A 17,745-nucleotide genomic window follows, 5' to 3' on the forward strand; every position below is an offset into this window, starting at 1 on the left:
GAGGGTGGTAATGCGGGGAGGATGGGAAGGGGAACACCCATAGAGAAGGGGAGGGGGAGGGGTTGGGGGATGTTGGCCCGGAAACCGGGAAGGGGAATAGCAATCGAAATGTAAATATATACTCAAGTTAATAAAGATGGAAAAAAAAAAAAAAGCAGTGCTTGCAAGATAACTGTTTATAATAATATGAATGCCTCACAATGCTCCACGACACAGATATTTCAGTAATTATGTTCAATGAAATAGACTACAGACTGCATGTTGCTTACAGGAGACACACTTAAATAGCCTTGATTTGGAATAGTAACAAGATAGGAAAAGACATGCAAATACTAACAAAACAAACAAACAAAAAAAACCCCCACTGGATTATCAGGGCATAGTGGCTCACTCCTATAGTCCTAGGATTTAGATTAAGTTTCAGATATGCTTGGGCGAGACCCCACCTTAGAAGGGGAAGAGAGGGAGAGAAGACAGGAAGAGAACAAAAATAAAGACACATCTATGTTTCCAAGGCATATTCTTACATAAGCCTAGGTTGGCTTGGAACTTAAAATGTATCTGAAGATACCTTGAACTTCTGACACCCCTATCCTCAAGTGCTAGTCCCACAAGGCATGTACCACCACACTTGGATTGGACAAGGCATTTTTTTTAGGAAGTTAATGTACAACTGACAATTTACATTTCAAAAACAGAACAACCACATGTCAAATACATAAAGCCTGGGCTCTCATCTAGAAATAGAGCATCTGCCAAGCCTGTGAAAGAGCCCATATTTCTCCTAGACTCAAAACAATAATATAGGAAGACTCAACAACATGTGACATTAGTTTTGGTGATTGATAGCTTTTAAAAGCATAAACTCTTTTATTTTTTTTTTCCTTTTCTTTTTTTCGGAGCTGGGGGCCGAACCCAGGACCTTGCAAGCGCTCTACCACTGAGCTAAATCCCCAACCCCGCATAAACTCTTTTAAAAGGGGATAGTGTTTCAGGGCAGTGGTGGCACAAGCCTTCAATCCTAGCACTCCAGAGGCAGAGGCAGAGGCGGAGGCAGATGGATCTCCATGAGTTTGAGTTCAAGGCCAGCCTGGTCTTACAGAGAGAAAGAAAGTTCCAGAGACAGGATTGTGCAGAGAAACATTGTCTCTCAAAAAAAAAAAAAGGATATTGTTAAGAAAAACTATAGACGGGGCTGGAGAGATGGCTCAGCGGTTAAGAGCACCCGACTGCTCTTCCAGAGGTCATGAGTTCAATTCCCAGCAACCACATGGTGGCTCACAACCATCTGTAAAGAGATCTGATGCCCTCTTCTGGTGTATCTGAAGACAGCTACAGTGTACTTATATATAATAAATAAATCTTTAAAAAAAAAAAAAAAAAAAAAAAGAAAAACTATAGACTAGAAAAAGATATTTGCAAAACATGTACCTAACAGAACTTCTATTCAAAACAAACATGCACTTGGACCCAAAAAATAAGCCAACGACTTAACTTTAAAAGAGGGCAAGGCCTGAAGACTTGACCCAGAAGTTCTGTCGATGGTAATTAAGCATGAGTGTGGGTGTACGTGTCTGTGTATGTACATACCCAAGATTTTGGTTTCATTTTAAGGTAGAGTCTCCTCCTGTAGCCCAGGGCAGCCTTGAATTCACCCAAACTGAGTCTCAGCTTCTTAAGTCCTGGGGTTACTGTGGTGAACCACCATGCCTGGGAAGCTTAGGCTTTTTTAAAATAAGCAGGTATGTAAATTGTTTCAATAGGAGAAAAAGAATAAATAGCTTCAAATACTTAGAAGAGGAAGAAAACTTCTAAGAGGGCAGGAGATTATCTACCAGAGTGCTAAACAAAAAGGACAAGAGTATGTAACAGAAATGAATGTGACTATATTAGTTTTCATAATAAATGAAAATTAGATACTTTCCGGTTAACGGGAGTTATTTTTAAGTTTAAAAAAAAAAAAATCCAGCTATAACCTTTTTGTTCAAGATATACACCAAAAACTCAAAATGAGTTGAAAGAGTAAACTGACGAAAATATCCACACAAATCAAAAGATACTATGTACCTTTTTCTGTTTATAGATGCATTTCAAACAATCTACTCTTAAGTGTATGTGTATGTACGTGTGACACACACACACACATAGCACACACACACAGACGCCACACACACACACACACACACCACACACACACACATATACACACACACCACACACACTACACACACCACACACACCACACACACAGACATACACACACACCACACACACACACACACAGAGAGACACCACACACACACACACCACACACACAGACAAATACATACACATCACACACACCACACACATATACACACACACCACACACCACACACACACACACACACACACACACACACACACACACACACACACACACACACACACACAAACACACTCTGGGTGCCGACCGATGCCAAAAGAATTCATCAGATCTCCTGGAATTAAAATTACAGCCAAGGTGTACCCTGAGAACCAAACCTAGGTCCTCTAAAAAGCAGCACCCACTCTTAATAGTTAAACCAACACCCAAGCTTTTTTTTAATCTTTGAACCAGTTTTTGTTTCCTTTTGTTTTCAGTACTAGAGACTGAATTACAGCCTTGCATATGCTAAGTAAGCACTCCTTTACAATACTAAATCCCTGGATTTTATTTAGTCTATCATACTACATAAAATTACATAATTTGGGGGCTGGGGATTTAGCTCAGTGGTAGAGCGCTTACCTAGGAAGCGCAAGGCCCTGGGTTCGGTCCCCAGCTCCGAAAAAAAAGAACCAAAAAAAAAAAAAAAATTACATAATTTGGCAATAATAAATTGCATGTAAAAAGCTTTAATAATTAAATAATATAAGAATTTTTTTAGGCCAGGTGTGATGGTGCATGCCTTTAATCACAGCAGAGGTTGGAAGATCTCTTGTAAATTCAATCAAGACCAATTTGGTCTACAAAGTAAGTTCCAGGATAGCCAGAGAAACTGTCTCAAAAGAAAGAAAAGATGTTTTTAATTAAAGATTTTAAGATTTACTTATATTTTTTGTTTATGTGTGTATGCCACATGTGTGGGTACCTATAAAAAGTGTGTTGGATTTCCTGTATCTAGAGTTACAGACAGCTGTAAGACACCTGACAGGGATGCTGGGTCAAACTTAGGTCCTCTAGAGGGCTAGCAAGTGCTCTTAACCAGTGGGTCATCTCTACAACCCCATAATAATACATTTTACCAAGAACAAAACATTGATAAGCCACAAAATTTGGAGTACACTAAAACTCAGGGTGTAAAAGGTAAAATGGGGGGTGGGGAGGGAAAAAAAACCAAAACAGGTAAAATGGGTGTCTGGTGATCTGCAGAGTAAGTTTCAGGATAGCAAGGACTACACAAAGAAACCCTGTCTCTGAAAAAACAAACAAAACAAACAAAGGTAGGAGTCTTTTTTTTTTTTCTAAGTTGATTATCCAAATTGGGGAATAAAAATTAAATTAAATTCCTAACTCACATTATATGTTTAAAAAGAGAGAGACAATTAGCCTCCCCAGTTCTGGGACTACAGGCATTCACCCTGCCCTCCCTCAGTTTACTGTAATACTTTCAAGGATAAGTAATCCCAAGGTTAAAGATATTCAGCGTCTATATTTATCAAAGACAATCATGTGCATTAGAAAATATTCACAGGCCGGAGAGATGGCTCAAGCGGTTAAGAGCACTGACTGCTCTTCCAGAGGTCCTGAGTTCAAATTCCAGCAACCGCATGGTGGCTCACAACCACCTGTAATGGGATCTGATGCCCTCTTCTGGTGTCTGAAGACAGCGACAGTGTACTCATATATAATAAATGAATAAATCTTTAAAAAAAAAAAAGAAAATATCCACATGTGTAAGACTACAACATATATACTACTTGAAACTGAGAAAAGACATCCATCAATCAAGAGAGTAAACAAACTATGGCCCAATTTACATCATGGAAATTACACACAGCATATTAGAATCTATCTTTTGTGGCTAGCATGGCTCAGAGGTAAAGACTACAACTGCAGAGGCCTGGTGGTGTGAGTTTGATCCTCTGGGCCTGTGTAAATGGAAGAACCAACTCTACCAGCTAGCCTCAGACTTCCACATGGCACAGTTAAAAAGAACAATCTTGGGTTGGAGAGATGGCTCAGCAGTTATGAGCATTTGACTGCTCCTCTAGAAGTCTTCCACAGGTTTCAATCCCCGGCAACCACATGGTGGCTCACAACAATCTGTAATGGGATCTGATTACTAATATGCCTGAGGACAGCATACTCATATACATAAAATACATGAATAAATCTTTAAAAAAAAAACAAGTCGGGGTTGGGGATTTAGCTCAGTGGTAGAGCACTTGCCTAGCAAGCACAAGGCCCTGGGTTCGGTCTCCAGCTCAGAAAAAAAAAAAAAAAAAAAAAAAAAAAAAAAACAAGTCTTCTAGTTTATCACTGATGTTGATAAACACAGCACCTTTAAATGGCTTTCTAAGTGCTTACATAGGAAACAGCGTACCTATTTCATCGATAAATATGATAGACGGCTGTAGCTTTATGGCCAGGGAGAAGACAGCAGCAGCCAGTTTCTGAGATTCTCCATACCACTTATCTGTCAGTGTGGAAGGCTGAAGGTTAATAAATCGACAGCCCGCTTCTTTGGCTGTCGCTTTGGCAATTAATGTTTTCCCACAGCCCGGAGGTCCATACAGGAGAACACCTGGAAATCAAAGTGATTTTATTAATGGCTTTAGTTTACATGCTAATCAACATAGAACTAATTTCATAGACAATAGAAATTTCTCAGTATCAATTCCTCTATTAATAGTAGAAATGCCTTCCATGTTCACAAGCTGGGCTCTGTAGCATCCTGATAATAAACCTCTGGGTAAAAGGCAATTTCCAAACAGACTGTGGCAAACACATTTGCTCAGACTTACATCTCGGCAAAAAGACATGTCTTTCCCCAGATATTTATCTTCTCTAAAAAGGAAGTTTAAGTCAGTGTCATTTTAATTTATAACGGATAAAATTATGTTATCCCCTTTAATCCTTATTGATAGCAACCTGCCCCTAAATACAAAATAAGGTGGTTAATATTTTAACATATCAAGAGACCTTAACAGGTTAAAGTCTTAAACATTTGGCAATTATTACTGTTTCTCAGTTAAACGGGGTAGCATTTTCTGAATCATCCTTAAAATTATGGACCTAGTCATAAATTATCTATAGCCAGGTTTGGGATTTTAATCCAGTCTTAAATACTTAAGTTAAATCTCAGTTTTTCTCATGCAATACTTGAGAAATGACAACATATATAGGTGGTACATGATGAGATAAACTGAAAGCTTTTTGGAAGTATCCATTACTGTCTCAAAACATAACAAAAGTTCACTTCAAAACTAAGTGGGTGGTGGTGGCTCATGCCTTTAATCCCAGTGAACAGAAGACAGAGGCAGATGGCTCTCTGAGTTCAAATCTGGGCAGGTCTACAGAGCTGGTTCCATGATAATACATCTTGTCTGGAAAAAACAAAAAATAAAATCAAAGCAACAGAAAAATATCTGTGATACATTTTCCCTTCAAAAATACTTTAAATATTTTTAAGAGAAAAATTCGAAGCTGTTTCCACAATATTAACACAATTTTGTTATCTAACTTTTCCTTAAAGTGTCTGCATATTTTCCCACTGGTTTTAAATTTTTTTAAGACTTAAAGTAAGGTCTGGAGAGATGGCTCAGTGGTTAGGAGCACTCACTGCTCTTCCAGAGGTCCTGAGTTCAATTCCCAGCAACCACATGGTGGCTCACAATCATCTGTAATGAGATCTGACGCCCTCTTCTGGTGTGTTTGAAGACAGTGTACTTATATATAATAAATAAATCTTTAAAAAAAGAAAAAGACTTAAAGTAATATTCATGAATCCAAGTTTATTCTTTTTTTTTTTCTTTTCTTTTTTCTTTTTTTTGGAGCTGGGGACCGAACTCAGGGCCTGCAAGCGCTCTACCACTGAGCTAAATCCCCAACCCCAAGTTTATTCATTTTAAACTAAGCTTTCTAAAACGCCAATTTTAAAATTTAAATCTGTAAGCTTTGTCGTTACCATATTTCAAGCAATTTTTTATCAAAAGGCCTCCCGTGCTCTGTAGACTAAGCTGGCCTCACATTCTCTCTCCTCCTGCCTGTCAGTGCTCCACAGTGCCGAGACCACAGGCACCGGCAACCATGCCTGCCTCTTCTCTGCAATTTTTAACTAGTCCATTTAGGTGCTTAAAATGTCTGTTGACTTGTTTTGTAGGGCAGCCATGTAAACCAGTAAAGAATAGTAATGCAATGCCACTTCGCCTAAAGCTGAGAATACACCTGGAATCACACTCTAATGTGGAATGCACAGCTAAGTAGTAGCAATCTTTTGCATATCTGAGTTTCTAGAACAAAGTACTGATACAAAAACCCCAGGAGTTTACACTTTCGGGTACACCATACTTTACAAACACACATTAGTACTTTAAAAATCTGATTTGCGGGGTTGGGGATTTAGCTCAGTGTAGAGCGCTTGCCTAGCAAGCACAAGGCCCTGGGTTCAGTCCTCAGCTCCAAAAAAAAAAAAAAAAAAAAAAAAGGGGGCTGGAGAGATGGCTCAGCGGTTAAGAGCACCCGACTGCTCTTCCAGAGGTCATGAGTTCAATTCCCAGCAACCACATGGTGGCTCACAACCATCTGTAAAGAGATCCGATGCCCTCTTCTGGTGTATCTGAAGACAGCTACAGTGTACTTATATATAATAAATAAATCTTTAAAAAAAAAAAAAATCTGATTTGCTTCAAAGAATTCATTTATCACTTTGAATATTTTATTTACCCTTGTGGTGTAGTTGTGCTAACTTTTAGCAGATTAAGATTCTCCAATCATTCCTCCTCACAGGTTACAAACAGTATTCTTAACCATGTAGTTACTAGTGTCTAAGGATTAAGTATTCAATTAGCTTGTAAGTGTCCTAATCTTCTGGTAGATGAGCTATGACAGATAGGCGCACGAGAGAGATGCCAATGGCACGTTCATGACCAGGGCTGTTGGGTCTCACAGTAGGACCCGAGTGCGATCTTTGGAATGAATTCCCCACTGCTTGTCTTACGCTCTGCTCCTGTGGGTAAGTTTTCACCAACACTCTAACCATCTCCTCATATTAGCAGTACCTTTCTGTACTGCTGTTTAAGTGGTCTCCACGAGTGTTAATATGTATATTAGGTAAGAAGTCAATAGTTCTGGAAGCTAATATAATACACTGTACAAATTTCTCAAGTCTCTTGTACTAATCTGTCACTTTCATAACAGGTGCAAGAAATCAAAAATGTTTCATTTTATAAAATCTTAAAAATTCACACCTCCTTTAAAATTAATCTCTGTGCCTTTTTCACTCTGACCCTGGAATCATAAGCATGTCATACCTCATCTAGCTATATTCAAATAGGATCAGCTAAGATGGGTGTTTTTTTTTTTTTTTTAAATATTTTATTTATTTATTTATTTATTTATTTTGGAGCTGAGTATTTATTTTATTTATATATGTACACTGTAGCTGTCTTCAGACACCAGAAGAGGGCATCAGATCTCATTACAGATGGTTGTGAGCCACCATGTGGTTGCTGGGATTTGAACTCAGGACCTCGGGAAGAGCAGTCGGTGCTCTTAACCACTGAGCCATCTCTCCAGCCCCCAAGATGGGTGTTTTTTAAAGACTTTACATAGTTGTTACAAGTAACTAGAAAAGTTACTACAAATAACTATGGAATGACACATGCATGGACAAACAAATTCAAAGCTGAGACAATATCAGTACTGAGGAAGACACTGTCTTACAAGTGACTAACTTAAATTCCTGATTTTTCTATGACTGTGCCTAGCCCTGCAGTCCAGACTAGCCTTGACCTCAAAACCCTCCTATCTCAGCCTCCCAAGTGCTGGGATAACAGGTATTGAGATACCACACCCAATTCAACTTTTCTTTCTGAAAGTTTTCTTGTTACATTATTTGAATTACCTTTAATAGGGTTTAAGCATAATTAAGGTTTGCATGGATAAGAATAGAAGAATTTAAAGATGCAGTCAAAAGGACTTGCGTTAACTGATGCAGTTTCCAAAGTGGAATTACTGAGTAGTGTTTAGTGTCCAGTTCAATATTTCCAGCTCACTCTTGCAAATGTTGTAAGTCATTAACATCTAAAATTAAACTGTTAGGAGGAAAAATAAAATCTCTAGAGTTGTGAACCTACAAAATGTTGGCTTTGCTTGAAAATAAAGCCAAAAGAAAATTATGATTTTTTTAAAAAATTTGAGACCTAATTTTCCATATTTCAACTTACTTGTAAGAAGTCAACAAGCATTTCAAATAAAGGATTATTGTACAGTAGAATTCACCAAGATTTCAGAAGTGGAAGAATGAGTAAATATTTAAACTTCTTTATGTCTCAGAAAAAAAAGTTCTTCATGAAACATTTCACTGAACCTTGGCGTTCTACTAAGAACCTGATTTCATGGAAAACAGTTCCTAAAGGCAGAAAAAAAAAACCTCAATGTTTTTTACCCTCTTAATGCTCAGGCAAATACATATACTAAACATACCTTTGGGAGGCTGCAGAAGTCTGGAATTCTCAAACAAATGCTTCTTTTTGATAGGTAGGATGACTGTGTCTTTCAGATCTGTAATAACATCATCTAAACCTGCTATATCACTCCAAGTAACCTGGCAAAAAAGTCAACATGAATTCCATAACTTATACATATAGACACCCCAATGGCAAATCATTTTATAATCTAATAATTACATGTGAAGAAGAGGCTAAAGCTGTAGATAATTAAGTAAAAAATGTTCATGGGAGTAACTAAACTAATAAACTCTATGACACTGGAAAAAGAATTTACCAATTTCTTACTCCTGAACAAAGCACCAAGGCCCAGTAGAAGGAGAGCTTGCCTAAGATCGAGGCTGTTGCTGGGTTCCACTCCAGCAAGAAGAGCAAGGAGCACAAAACACTCAAGTCTGTAATTGAGTAATCCTCATTCCATTCATGAGAAAGAAAGACCAAGAACAAAGGAAGGCTGAGAACAAACTTACACAAATAATTTAGCATTGGCTACTAGGGAAAAATTTACCAAGAATATAATTACAGTCACTGTGAAACACAACAGACATTAGTTAGAAAGAAGATATACACCCATGAAATTACACTTACAATTTTTTTTTTCTTTTTTTCGGAGCTGGGGACCGAACCCAGGGCCTTGCGCTTGCTAGGCAAGCGCTCTACCACTGAGCTAAATCCCCAACCCCTACAATTTTTATTCATGAAAAGTACAACCATTGAGCTGGGGAAGATGGCAAGAAAAAATACTTGCCATATAGCATGAAAAGAGGAGTTCAGATCCCTAGAATCCACATGGAAGGCAGATGGGCTAACAACCACCTTTAATCCCAATATTCAGGAGGCAGGGGCTCTTGGGAAAAACTGGATAGCTAGACTTAGCCAGACCCACATGCTTTGGGTCTAGCAAGAGACTCTTGTCTTAATAAAGTAGAAAGAACAATTAAAGCCACCTGACATGAACCTCTAACCTCTACTACACCCATGTAGTAGAATGTATGTACACACACACATTCAAAGATATACACACATGAATTCACATCATACACATATGTTCAAAAAAATAAGCAAACAAAATGTCAAAACGTATGAAGAATCTCAGTAAGTTATAAGCAGATTCAGATGCAGATATATATGTGCAGATTTGCTCTGTTGCTATGCACTGCAATGCTAAATTTTGTATCATTAAGGTCTAGTGGCCTCAAGATGAGTGAATTCTCACATATGCCAGCTTTGGTTGTGCAAACCTGGCTCTTTAAAACTATTGGTTCATAGTTTAAAACTATTGCTGGGCAGAAGAGAGGCAGGCAAGGCTTCGGTTTCCAGGCTTGAGGTCTGAGTAGAGGAGAAGGAAAAAGACGCCATGGGAAGGTAGATCATGAGAGACCATGAGGGCAGGCCTACTGAAGTAGGAGCGGCCCAGGTGGAACATGGCAAGAGATATCTTAGAGTTACTAATGGGAACTAGCACAGAGGGTTGTGATGGTTTGTATATGCTCAGCTTATGGAGTAGAACTATTAGACAGTGTGGCCCTGTTAGACTAGGTGTGTCACTGTAGGTGTGGGCTTTAAGACCCTCATCCTAGCTGCCTGGAAGAGAGTATTCTGCTAACAGACTTCAGATGAAGATGTAGAACTCTCAGCTCCTCCTGCACCATGCCTGCCTGGATGCTTACTGATAGTATACTGATAGTATACTTGCCTGCCAAATACTTACTGATAGTATAAAAAAGTCTTCTAAGCCATTTATTCCAGTAAACAGAGGCAGAGGCAGGTGGAGCTTTTGAGTTTGAAGCCAGCCTGGTCTACAGAGTGAGTTCCAATTCAGCCAAGTTCTACAGAGAAACCCTGTCTTGAACCGTACTCTACCCCATATCCCAAAAATAAAAATCTTCCAAATTTGACTTTTAAAAATAAATGGGGGTAGAATGTGGGCTGGAGAGATGGCTCAGCAGTTAAGAACAATGGCTAATCTTTCAGAGGACCCAGGTTCAATTCCCAGAAACCCCCATCACAGCTCACAACCATCTGTAACTCCAGCTTCGGGGCATCTGGCCGTTTCTGCCCTCCAAAGGCATTAGGCTAGCATGTGGTGTATGGATAGTCATGTGAAGAGAATACTAGTGCACATAAAAATAAATACACGGGGTTGGGGATTTAGCTCAGCGGTAGAGCGCTTGCCTAGCGAGCACAAGGTCCTGGGTTCAGTCCCCAGCTCCGAAAAAAAAAAAAATAAATAAATAAATAAATAAATAGTCTAAAATAAATAAATAAATAAATAAATACACAAAGACATAAACTAAATAAATCACAGGGCCGTCTTGGTATATAGCTTGTGGTTAGAACTCCTTACTGAGATTTGTCAGGCTCTAAACTCAACCCCCAGCACCGCATACCCACACCGAAAGGAAAAAAAAAGGAAAGAAAATTAAAATTCAACCCAGCCCTCACTCCAACTAACATAGCAAATGATTGAGTTAGAGGCAATACTTTATAATGTATTCACTCTCTTTAAACTTGGGTCAGGAGTCCACACCAGTAGACAAATATGAGGAAAAGAAATCAGAATACCGGTTATATCAAAACAAAATTGTATATTACTATATTCTTATTCAGACACAAATAAAATTGACTCTTCTTCTTTCCCACAAAATGCTGACACTCTAAATTTCTAAGTAAAATATAAAGTAGGGGCTTAATTCTAAGGTGTGTGGTGTGTGTCCGTCCATATACATATATTAAAAGACATGTTTATTTTCTAGACTTAGAGATGGAGTTATCATATTTCATTGTACAACACAGCATTAATGTGTTAGAGTAAGTATATTCTGTCTACTTGTTGCTATATTCATATAGTAGCCTGAATTATATATTATAAATTATATAACCTGATCCTCAAAAAAATTACCAAGTCGGTATACAAATATTATAAATTATCCTGACATATAACATATGAGGAACCTAAAACAGAAGAAACCATCTGCAAAGGCTAGGAATTCTTATAAAATGTAGGATTCAGGACCTCATACTAGCTACCATTAAAAAGAAAAAAGAGAGAATGAAATCCAGATTAAATCCCACGATCAAACACCTTGAGACTTAAAGTGGAGTCAGTTGCCCCGCAGACCCGACACAGTGTCTTTAACAAGCTCGCCCTGCTATTACTCCTCTCTGGGCACTCAGATGCAGGAAATTCCCTACCATTCCTGACAAGAACAGCTTACTGTGCTTAAACAGCATTAACAATATGGCTCATGGAGAATGACTCTTCCTTGTAGGAGAGTATAGTTTTGACACACACGGAAAAGGGGTCTGTATACATAGGTCCCATCCCGTGGAAACACTGGATTGTGTCTCCAGTAATCTTTCTGGTAGTGAAAATGCACACACAGTCACATGATGCAAAACTGAACACAGTCTTGTGACAGCAGTTAGAAAGCACTCTTAGTAACATGAGCCTGGCTTTCTCGAGGCTCTGATCCATTTCTCTTTCTATTGCTGCTGTCTTGTATATACTTAGTCAATGAATCACATCTGTGCCTACAACCGTGCTGAGTCCCTCCTGACTCCTCCTAGAGACTCACGGACATTACATGGTCTTCCAGATCTTTTGACAGACTGCCAGACAGCTCCCATCCCAAAGGTAAAGGTAAAGGAGGTAAGAGTAAAGGTACGTACATGCATATTAAGAGGGTCTACCAGATGAGCAGCAATACTCATCTCATACTCTGAAAGCTTCACATTTTTCACACCAATTTGCTTCATCAGTTTTTCCGCCTAGAAAGAAGAAAAGACAAGCAATCTTTGATCTGATATTTAAACACTGACATTTCAAAACAGATAAAGAAGTCTAAACAGCAATGAACAGCAAGATGTAAGACTTCCAGGGATACTCTAGGCTCCTTGTCAATTTTGGGCTCAAAAGAAAAATTGAGGATCCACTCTACTGAATCCAAAAAATTTAATCGGCTTTTGAGAAATGAAAGTTGGGTGGGCACGGGGGACAGGAAGAATCTGAGTATTTGGAGGCTGAAGATTGAGTCCGAGGTGGACATGTAATCCCACAGTGGACACAGAAGTTGAGTTTGAGGGAGGCATGCTCTCCCACAGTTGGGCCATCCTCTGCTACTGAGCAAGTTCATCTTGGGCTACATGAGACCAGTCTCAAAACTGTGTGCCTGTGTCTCTGTAAAGCAGGAGAGGAGAGAGAGGAGAGATAGGAGAGAGGGGGAGGGGGGGGAGAGAGAGACAGTATAGGACGCATGACTGAAAAGATCAGTAATCTCCCTTGACTCCCAAAAGACCTGGAAATGGTTTCTTTTCTCTCCTAGGATTACTGATGACAGTTATAGGTGAGATGTCAAGATAAAAGCCCACTGAATTAAGAAGTGAAAACATTGGACAGTGGAGTTTGTTTCCTTAATAAAGAATCTAAAAGAGATATCCAACTTCCTTCAAATTGTCAAGGTATCCACGAGAAGTGTTCATACACACACACACTTCCAAATTTTGAAATGCTGTTCTTTTAACAACGAAGATCCAGGTAATTGATGACAATAAAAAATAACTTGAAATAACATACACGTATATTCTTGAAGTAAGGCAAAATAGCCAAGTATCTGTAAGTCCTAGCAATGCCACCAAGTTCTCAGTTAAAACTGAAACAACCAGGGTTGGGGATTTAGCTCAGTGGTAGAGCGCTTGCCTAGGAAGCGCAAGGCCCTGGGTTCGGTCCCCAGCTCCGAAAAAAAGAAAAGAAAAAAAAAAAAACAAAAACAAAAACTGAAACAACCATGGACATACCCTGATTTCGCAAACAAGCCAAAACACAGCAAATGAATGAACTCAGATTTCAGGAAGTAGGGATGATTTTTTTCCTCTTATCCTGTTGAATGGGCCAAAGTTTAGCATGATTAAGTTATTTATCATGGGCTGTAAGACAGCTCAGCAAGCAAGTGCTTCTGCACCAGACCTGCCAACCTGAGCCCCCATGGAATTCACATGGTGTGATTCCTCCAAGTTGTCCTCTGACTTCCACACGGGTACCATGGCAGTGGTGAGTAGGCACACACATGTACACCATACATACACCACACACACACACACACACACACACACACACACACACACACACACACACATGCACGCACGCACATTAAATGTTAGATATTAGTAATAATTTGTTCTAGGTGAAAAGCTAGCCAATGGAAGGGACAGGAGCTGAATTTAAGCCACCAATTCTACGGTCTCTGATCAGCATACACATTTGTCTTTGTTTCTCCACGTAACATGGAGTTTTTGATCACTGGTCTTCAATTCTACGTCAACTCTACACCTATAGACTGAAATTTCAATTACATGAACATTTAGAACTGAAGTACTCTGTTAAACCATGTTCAAAAAAGGCTTCTGATTTTTTCACTTTTGTTTTCCTAAAATGCTTTAATTATGTAAGATTTTGTAGTTTCTCAGGGATATGGCTACGAGGAATTCCTTTCATAAAGCCTGTGTTTACAGGACGGCGATTATAAGGAGAAACACAGGGGTTGGGGATTTAGCTCAGTGGTAGAGCGCTTGCCTAGGAAGCGCAAGGCCCTGGGTTCGGTCCCCAGCTCCGGAAAAAAAAAAAGGAGAAACACGTTATTTCCTGAACAACACTAGGCAGTCGCACAATAAACCAATTTACTTAACCACTGTAGGTTTTTTGTCAATGGACAAAGTGTTTTCTAGATTCCTTTACCTCTTGATCATGCTTACCTTCTCTTTCACCGTAAAAAAAGCTTTTGTGTCAGCTATTTAAGGTATCTATTTTAGGACTGGTTAAGACAATAATTTATTCTCCCATGGGCCTTGTGCAGGCAAGGCTCAAAACCAGTGGATTTCAACAAGGAACATTTTACCTCTCAGGAGACTTCTGGCAATGTCAAAAATGCTTGGCTGCCACACTTGGAGGTGACGATGACATGCTACTATGACAATCCATTCTACAAGACACAAGAAGCCCCTGCCCGTATCTCAGAGAATTATTAGGCCTAAAATGCAGAGTACTGAAACTGAGAATCCCTGAGTGTTTCCTTATTAGCTAGTTGCCCTGAAAATATTATTGCATTTCACATTCACAACTGTCTTTTATTTTATATAATAGCCTTTATCGATATATGGGGAAAAAAATATAGGGGGGGGGGAGAGAGCGAGCAAGCGAGCGAGCAAGCGCAAGAGAGAGCGAGCGTGCCAGTGAAATGGCTCAGCAGGTAATTGAGACAGCTGTGAAGCCTAAAGCCTGAAGACCTGAGCCTGATCACCAGGACCCACATGATGGAGGGACCAGGCTGTTCTCTGATCTCCACCACTCTCTACTGCAAGTGTGTGTGTGTGTGTGTGAATGTGTGTGTTTGTGTGTGTTTGTGTGTGTGTGTGTGAATGTGTGTGTTTGTGTGTGTGTGTGTGTGAATGTGTGTGTTTGTGTGTGTTTGTGTGTGTGTGTATGTGTGTGTTTGTGTGTGTTTGTGTGTATGTGTGTGTGAATGTGTGTGTTTGTGTGTGTTTGTGTATGTGTGTGTGTGTTCTGTGTGTGTGTGTGTCTGTGTGTGTTTGTGTGTGTTCTGTGTGTGTGTGCTCTGTGTGTGTATGTGTGTGTTGTGTGTGTGTGTGAATGTGTGTGTGTGTGTTTGTGTGTGTGTGTGTGTGTGTGTGTGTGTGTGTGTGTGTGTCACTGCCCCGGCTCTCTCCTGCAGTAACAGCTTCATTTATAGCTTCAGGTTGTGCTGAAACAGTACCAGAAAAGATAAAAAGAGGAGTTAGAGATGGCTCAGTCATTAAAAGTAACGATGGTTCTTTCAGATGACCCAGGTTTGACCTCCAGCCCCCACATGGTGGCTCACAAGAATCTGTACATCCAGTTCTGGGGAAACAAATATCCTCTCTAACTAAGCCTGAGAAGTCACCACTGTTATTAGCCACCAAGGTTATATAACTAAAACGTCCAATTACTGAGCTTAAACCTGGTCTCTCTAATGTGAAAGGCCCCGTCCTGATAACTACTGTTTCTCCTTTAGGAGAGCAGGGCATGAGTAACAAATAAACACTAAAGGTACCTTGTGAGTATCTCCAAAATAACATGCCTCTGGACAAGTTAGCCAGCTGTCTGGTCTGGACACCTGCTTCTACCTCTAGGCTGCTTTCATAGAAAAAAATGTCTGGGCAAAAACCAACTTACATACGGTCTTATCTTTTAACCTCTGACTATCACATTTTCTCACCATCAGTCTTTTAGAAGATGGGCCTCACCGCGTGCCTGTAGTCTCTGGACAGGGACTTCAGGGGAAGGCGAGTCAAATAAAGAGGGAAACAACTTGTGCTGACAGCTCCATGCTGCTTCTATTCTCTGCATCGTTTCACTGCCTTCTCACGGTCCTCCTCCCCTTCTATGGACAGTACTGCAGTCCTAAGTTAAGTAGGCCTTAAAACATTGATATTTCTGCTTGAGTAGAGGAGAGAGTACAAGGGAAGGAGAGCAGGAAAGGGGCTATCACGAGGTAACACTGGCTCTCTCATGCTCTTTGTCAGGCCCAGAGGAAACACGATATTAAGAGTGAAAGTGGGGTTGGGGGTTTAGCTCAGTGGTAGAGCGCTTGCCTAGCAAGCGCAAGGCCCTGAGTTCAGTCCCCAGCTCCGAAAAAAAAGAAAAAAAAAAAGAGTGAAAGTACAGATGAGCTATTAAGCAGGTCAGAAACACAGACGTCCTTGGGTGCTTCCACTGAGGCCATAGCTCAGTGATCCAATTTAAGTGGACGTAGAACAAACGACAAAAGCAATATATTAAATAATGAACAAAGAGTTTGAATCATTTTCTTTTATGACTAGTATACATATTTCTCTTATGATTTTACTATATAATTCTGAGTTGCCAGTTAATGTTAAAAAAAAAAAAAAAAGAAAGAAAGAAAACAAAAGAGAAAGAAAGTTCAGGCCAGGTGCTGGTGCACACCTTTAACCCCAGCACTGGGACTCAGAGGCAGGCAGAGCTGAATTCCAGGTCAGCCACGGCTACACAAAACCCTGCCTCAAAAAAAAAAAAAAAAAAAAAAAAAAAAAAAAAAAAAAACTAAATAAGGCTTTAAAAACGAACACAGAGAGACAGAGAGAGACAGAGAGACAGAGAGACAGAGAGAGAGAGAGAGAAACCCTGTTGCCAGGAAAGAAAAAAAAAAGCTAAAATGATGAAAATTTATCAAATTCTGACCTGGGAGTTAAACTGATTTCCATGATTTGAGGGTGTGTGGGGAAGAGGAGGGATGAAGGATGGTGAAGAGTTACATTGTTACATTCAGGTCCATAACGAGTGTCTTTTAAAAACCAATGCTGGGCATGGCAGGTGGACCTGTGAGTTCAAGGCCAGCCTGGTGTACAAAGAAAGTGTGAACAAATACGTCTCTGATTCTTGTGTCAGAATCAGACAAATGCAATGTAGACAAAAACAAACAAAACCCTCTATATTCCATGCATCATTTTTCTTCTGATGTTCATTTACAGAATAAAAAGAGATGTTAAGGCATGATACTAAAAAGACCTAGCAATGAATCGGCACACAGTTTTACATTTATAATCTTAGCTTGGGTAAACAGTCTCTGCCAGTTAGGAAGCAGGACCTTCACACCTGTCGTCCTCATACCTGTTTCTGAGCTTCCACTTTCTGCTTCCTGGTGGGGTCAATGGCATCTACCATCCATTTAATAGTGAAGTATGTTACTGCACCAAAGATTGTTAAACGAAAAATTAAACCGACAACTTCGTTCCGACTCAATGGACGAGAAAAGGCTTCAGCATGTACCATCTTGATTGTTAACCTTAAAAAACACAGAGAAAAGTCACTAGGGAATAGCCGTATTTGTTAAAATTTGGAGAGAAAGCAGGCTTACCTAAGTAAAAGAAACCAGGGGTTGGGGATTTAGCTCAGTGGTAGAGCGCTTGCCTAGCAAGCACAAGGCCCTGGGTTCGGTCCCCAGCTCCGGAAAAAAAAAGAAAAAAAAAAAAAGAAAAAAAGAAAGAAACTAACTTCTG

At 39.7% G+C, this 17,745-nt stretch overlaps 1 protein-coding gene across 6 annotated transcripts in view; it reads right to left on the reverse strand.

Moving 5' to 3' along the window:
- Positions 1-17,745, reverse strand: part of Atad1 (ATPase family, AAA domain containing 1) — a 69,258-nt gene that overhangs the window by 22,100 nt on the left and 29,413 nt on the right. For 5 of the 6 annotated variants that reach the window (XM_087565325.1, XM_087565320.1, XM_087565309.1 and 2 more), the window contains 4 exon segments: positions 17,357-17,531; positions 12,364-12,462; positions 8,669-8,789; positions 4,566-4,766 (listed from right to left, as the gene is read on the reverse strand). In XM_087565325.1, coding sequence (XP_087421451.1) covers positions 4,566-4,766; positions 8,669-8,789; positions 12,364-12,462; positions 17,357-17,518 — 583 coding nt within the window. In that variant the 5' untranslated portion in view covers positions 17,519-17,531. 6 annotated transcript variants of the gene reach the window in all.

This window comes from Rattus norvegicus, chromosome 1 (assembly GCF_021556685.1).
Source record: "Rattus norvegicus strain SHRSP/BbbUtx chromosome 1, alternate assembly SHRSP_T2T, whole genome shotgun sequence".
Lineage (NCBI taxonomy): Eukaryota > Metazoa > Chordata > Mammalia > Rodentia > Muridae > Rattus > Rattus norvegicus.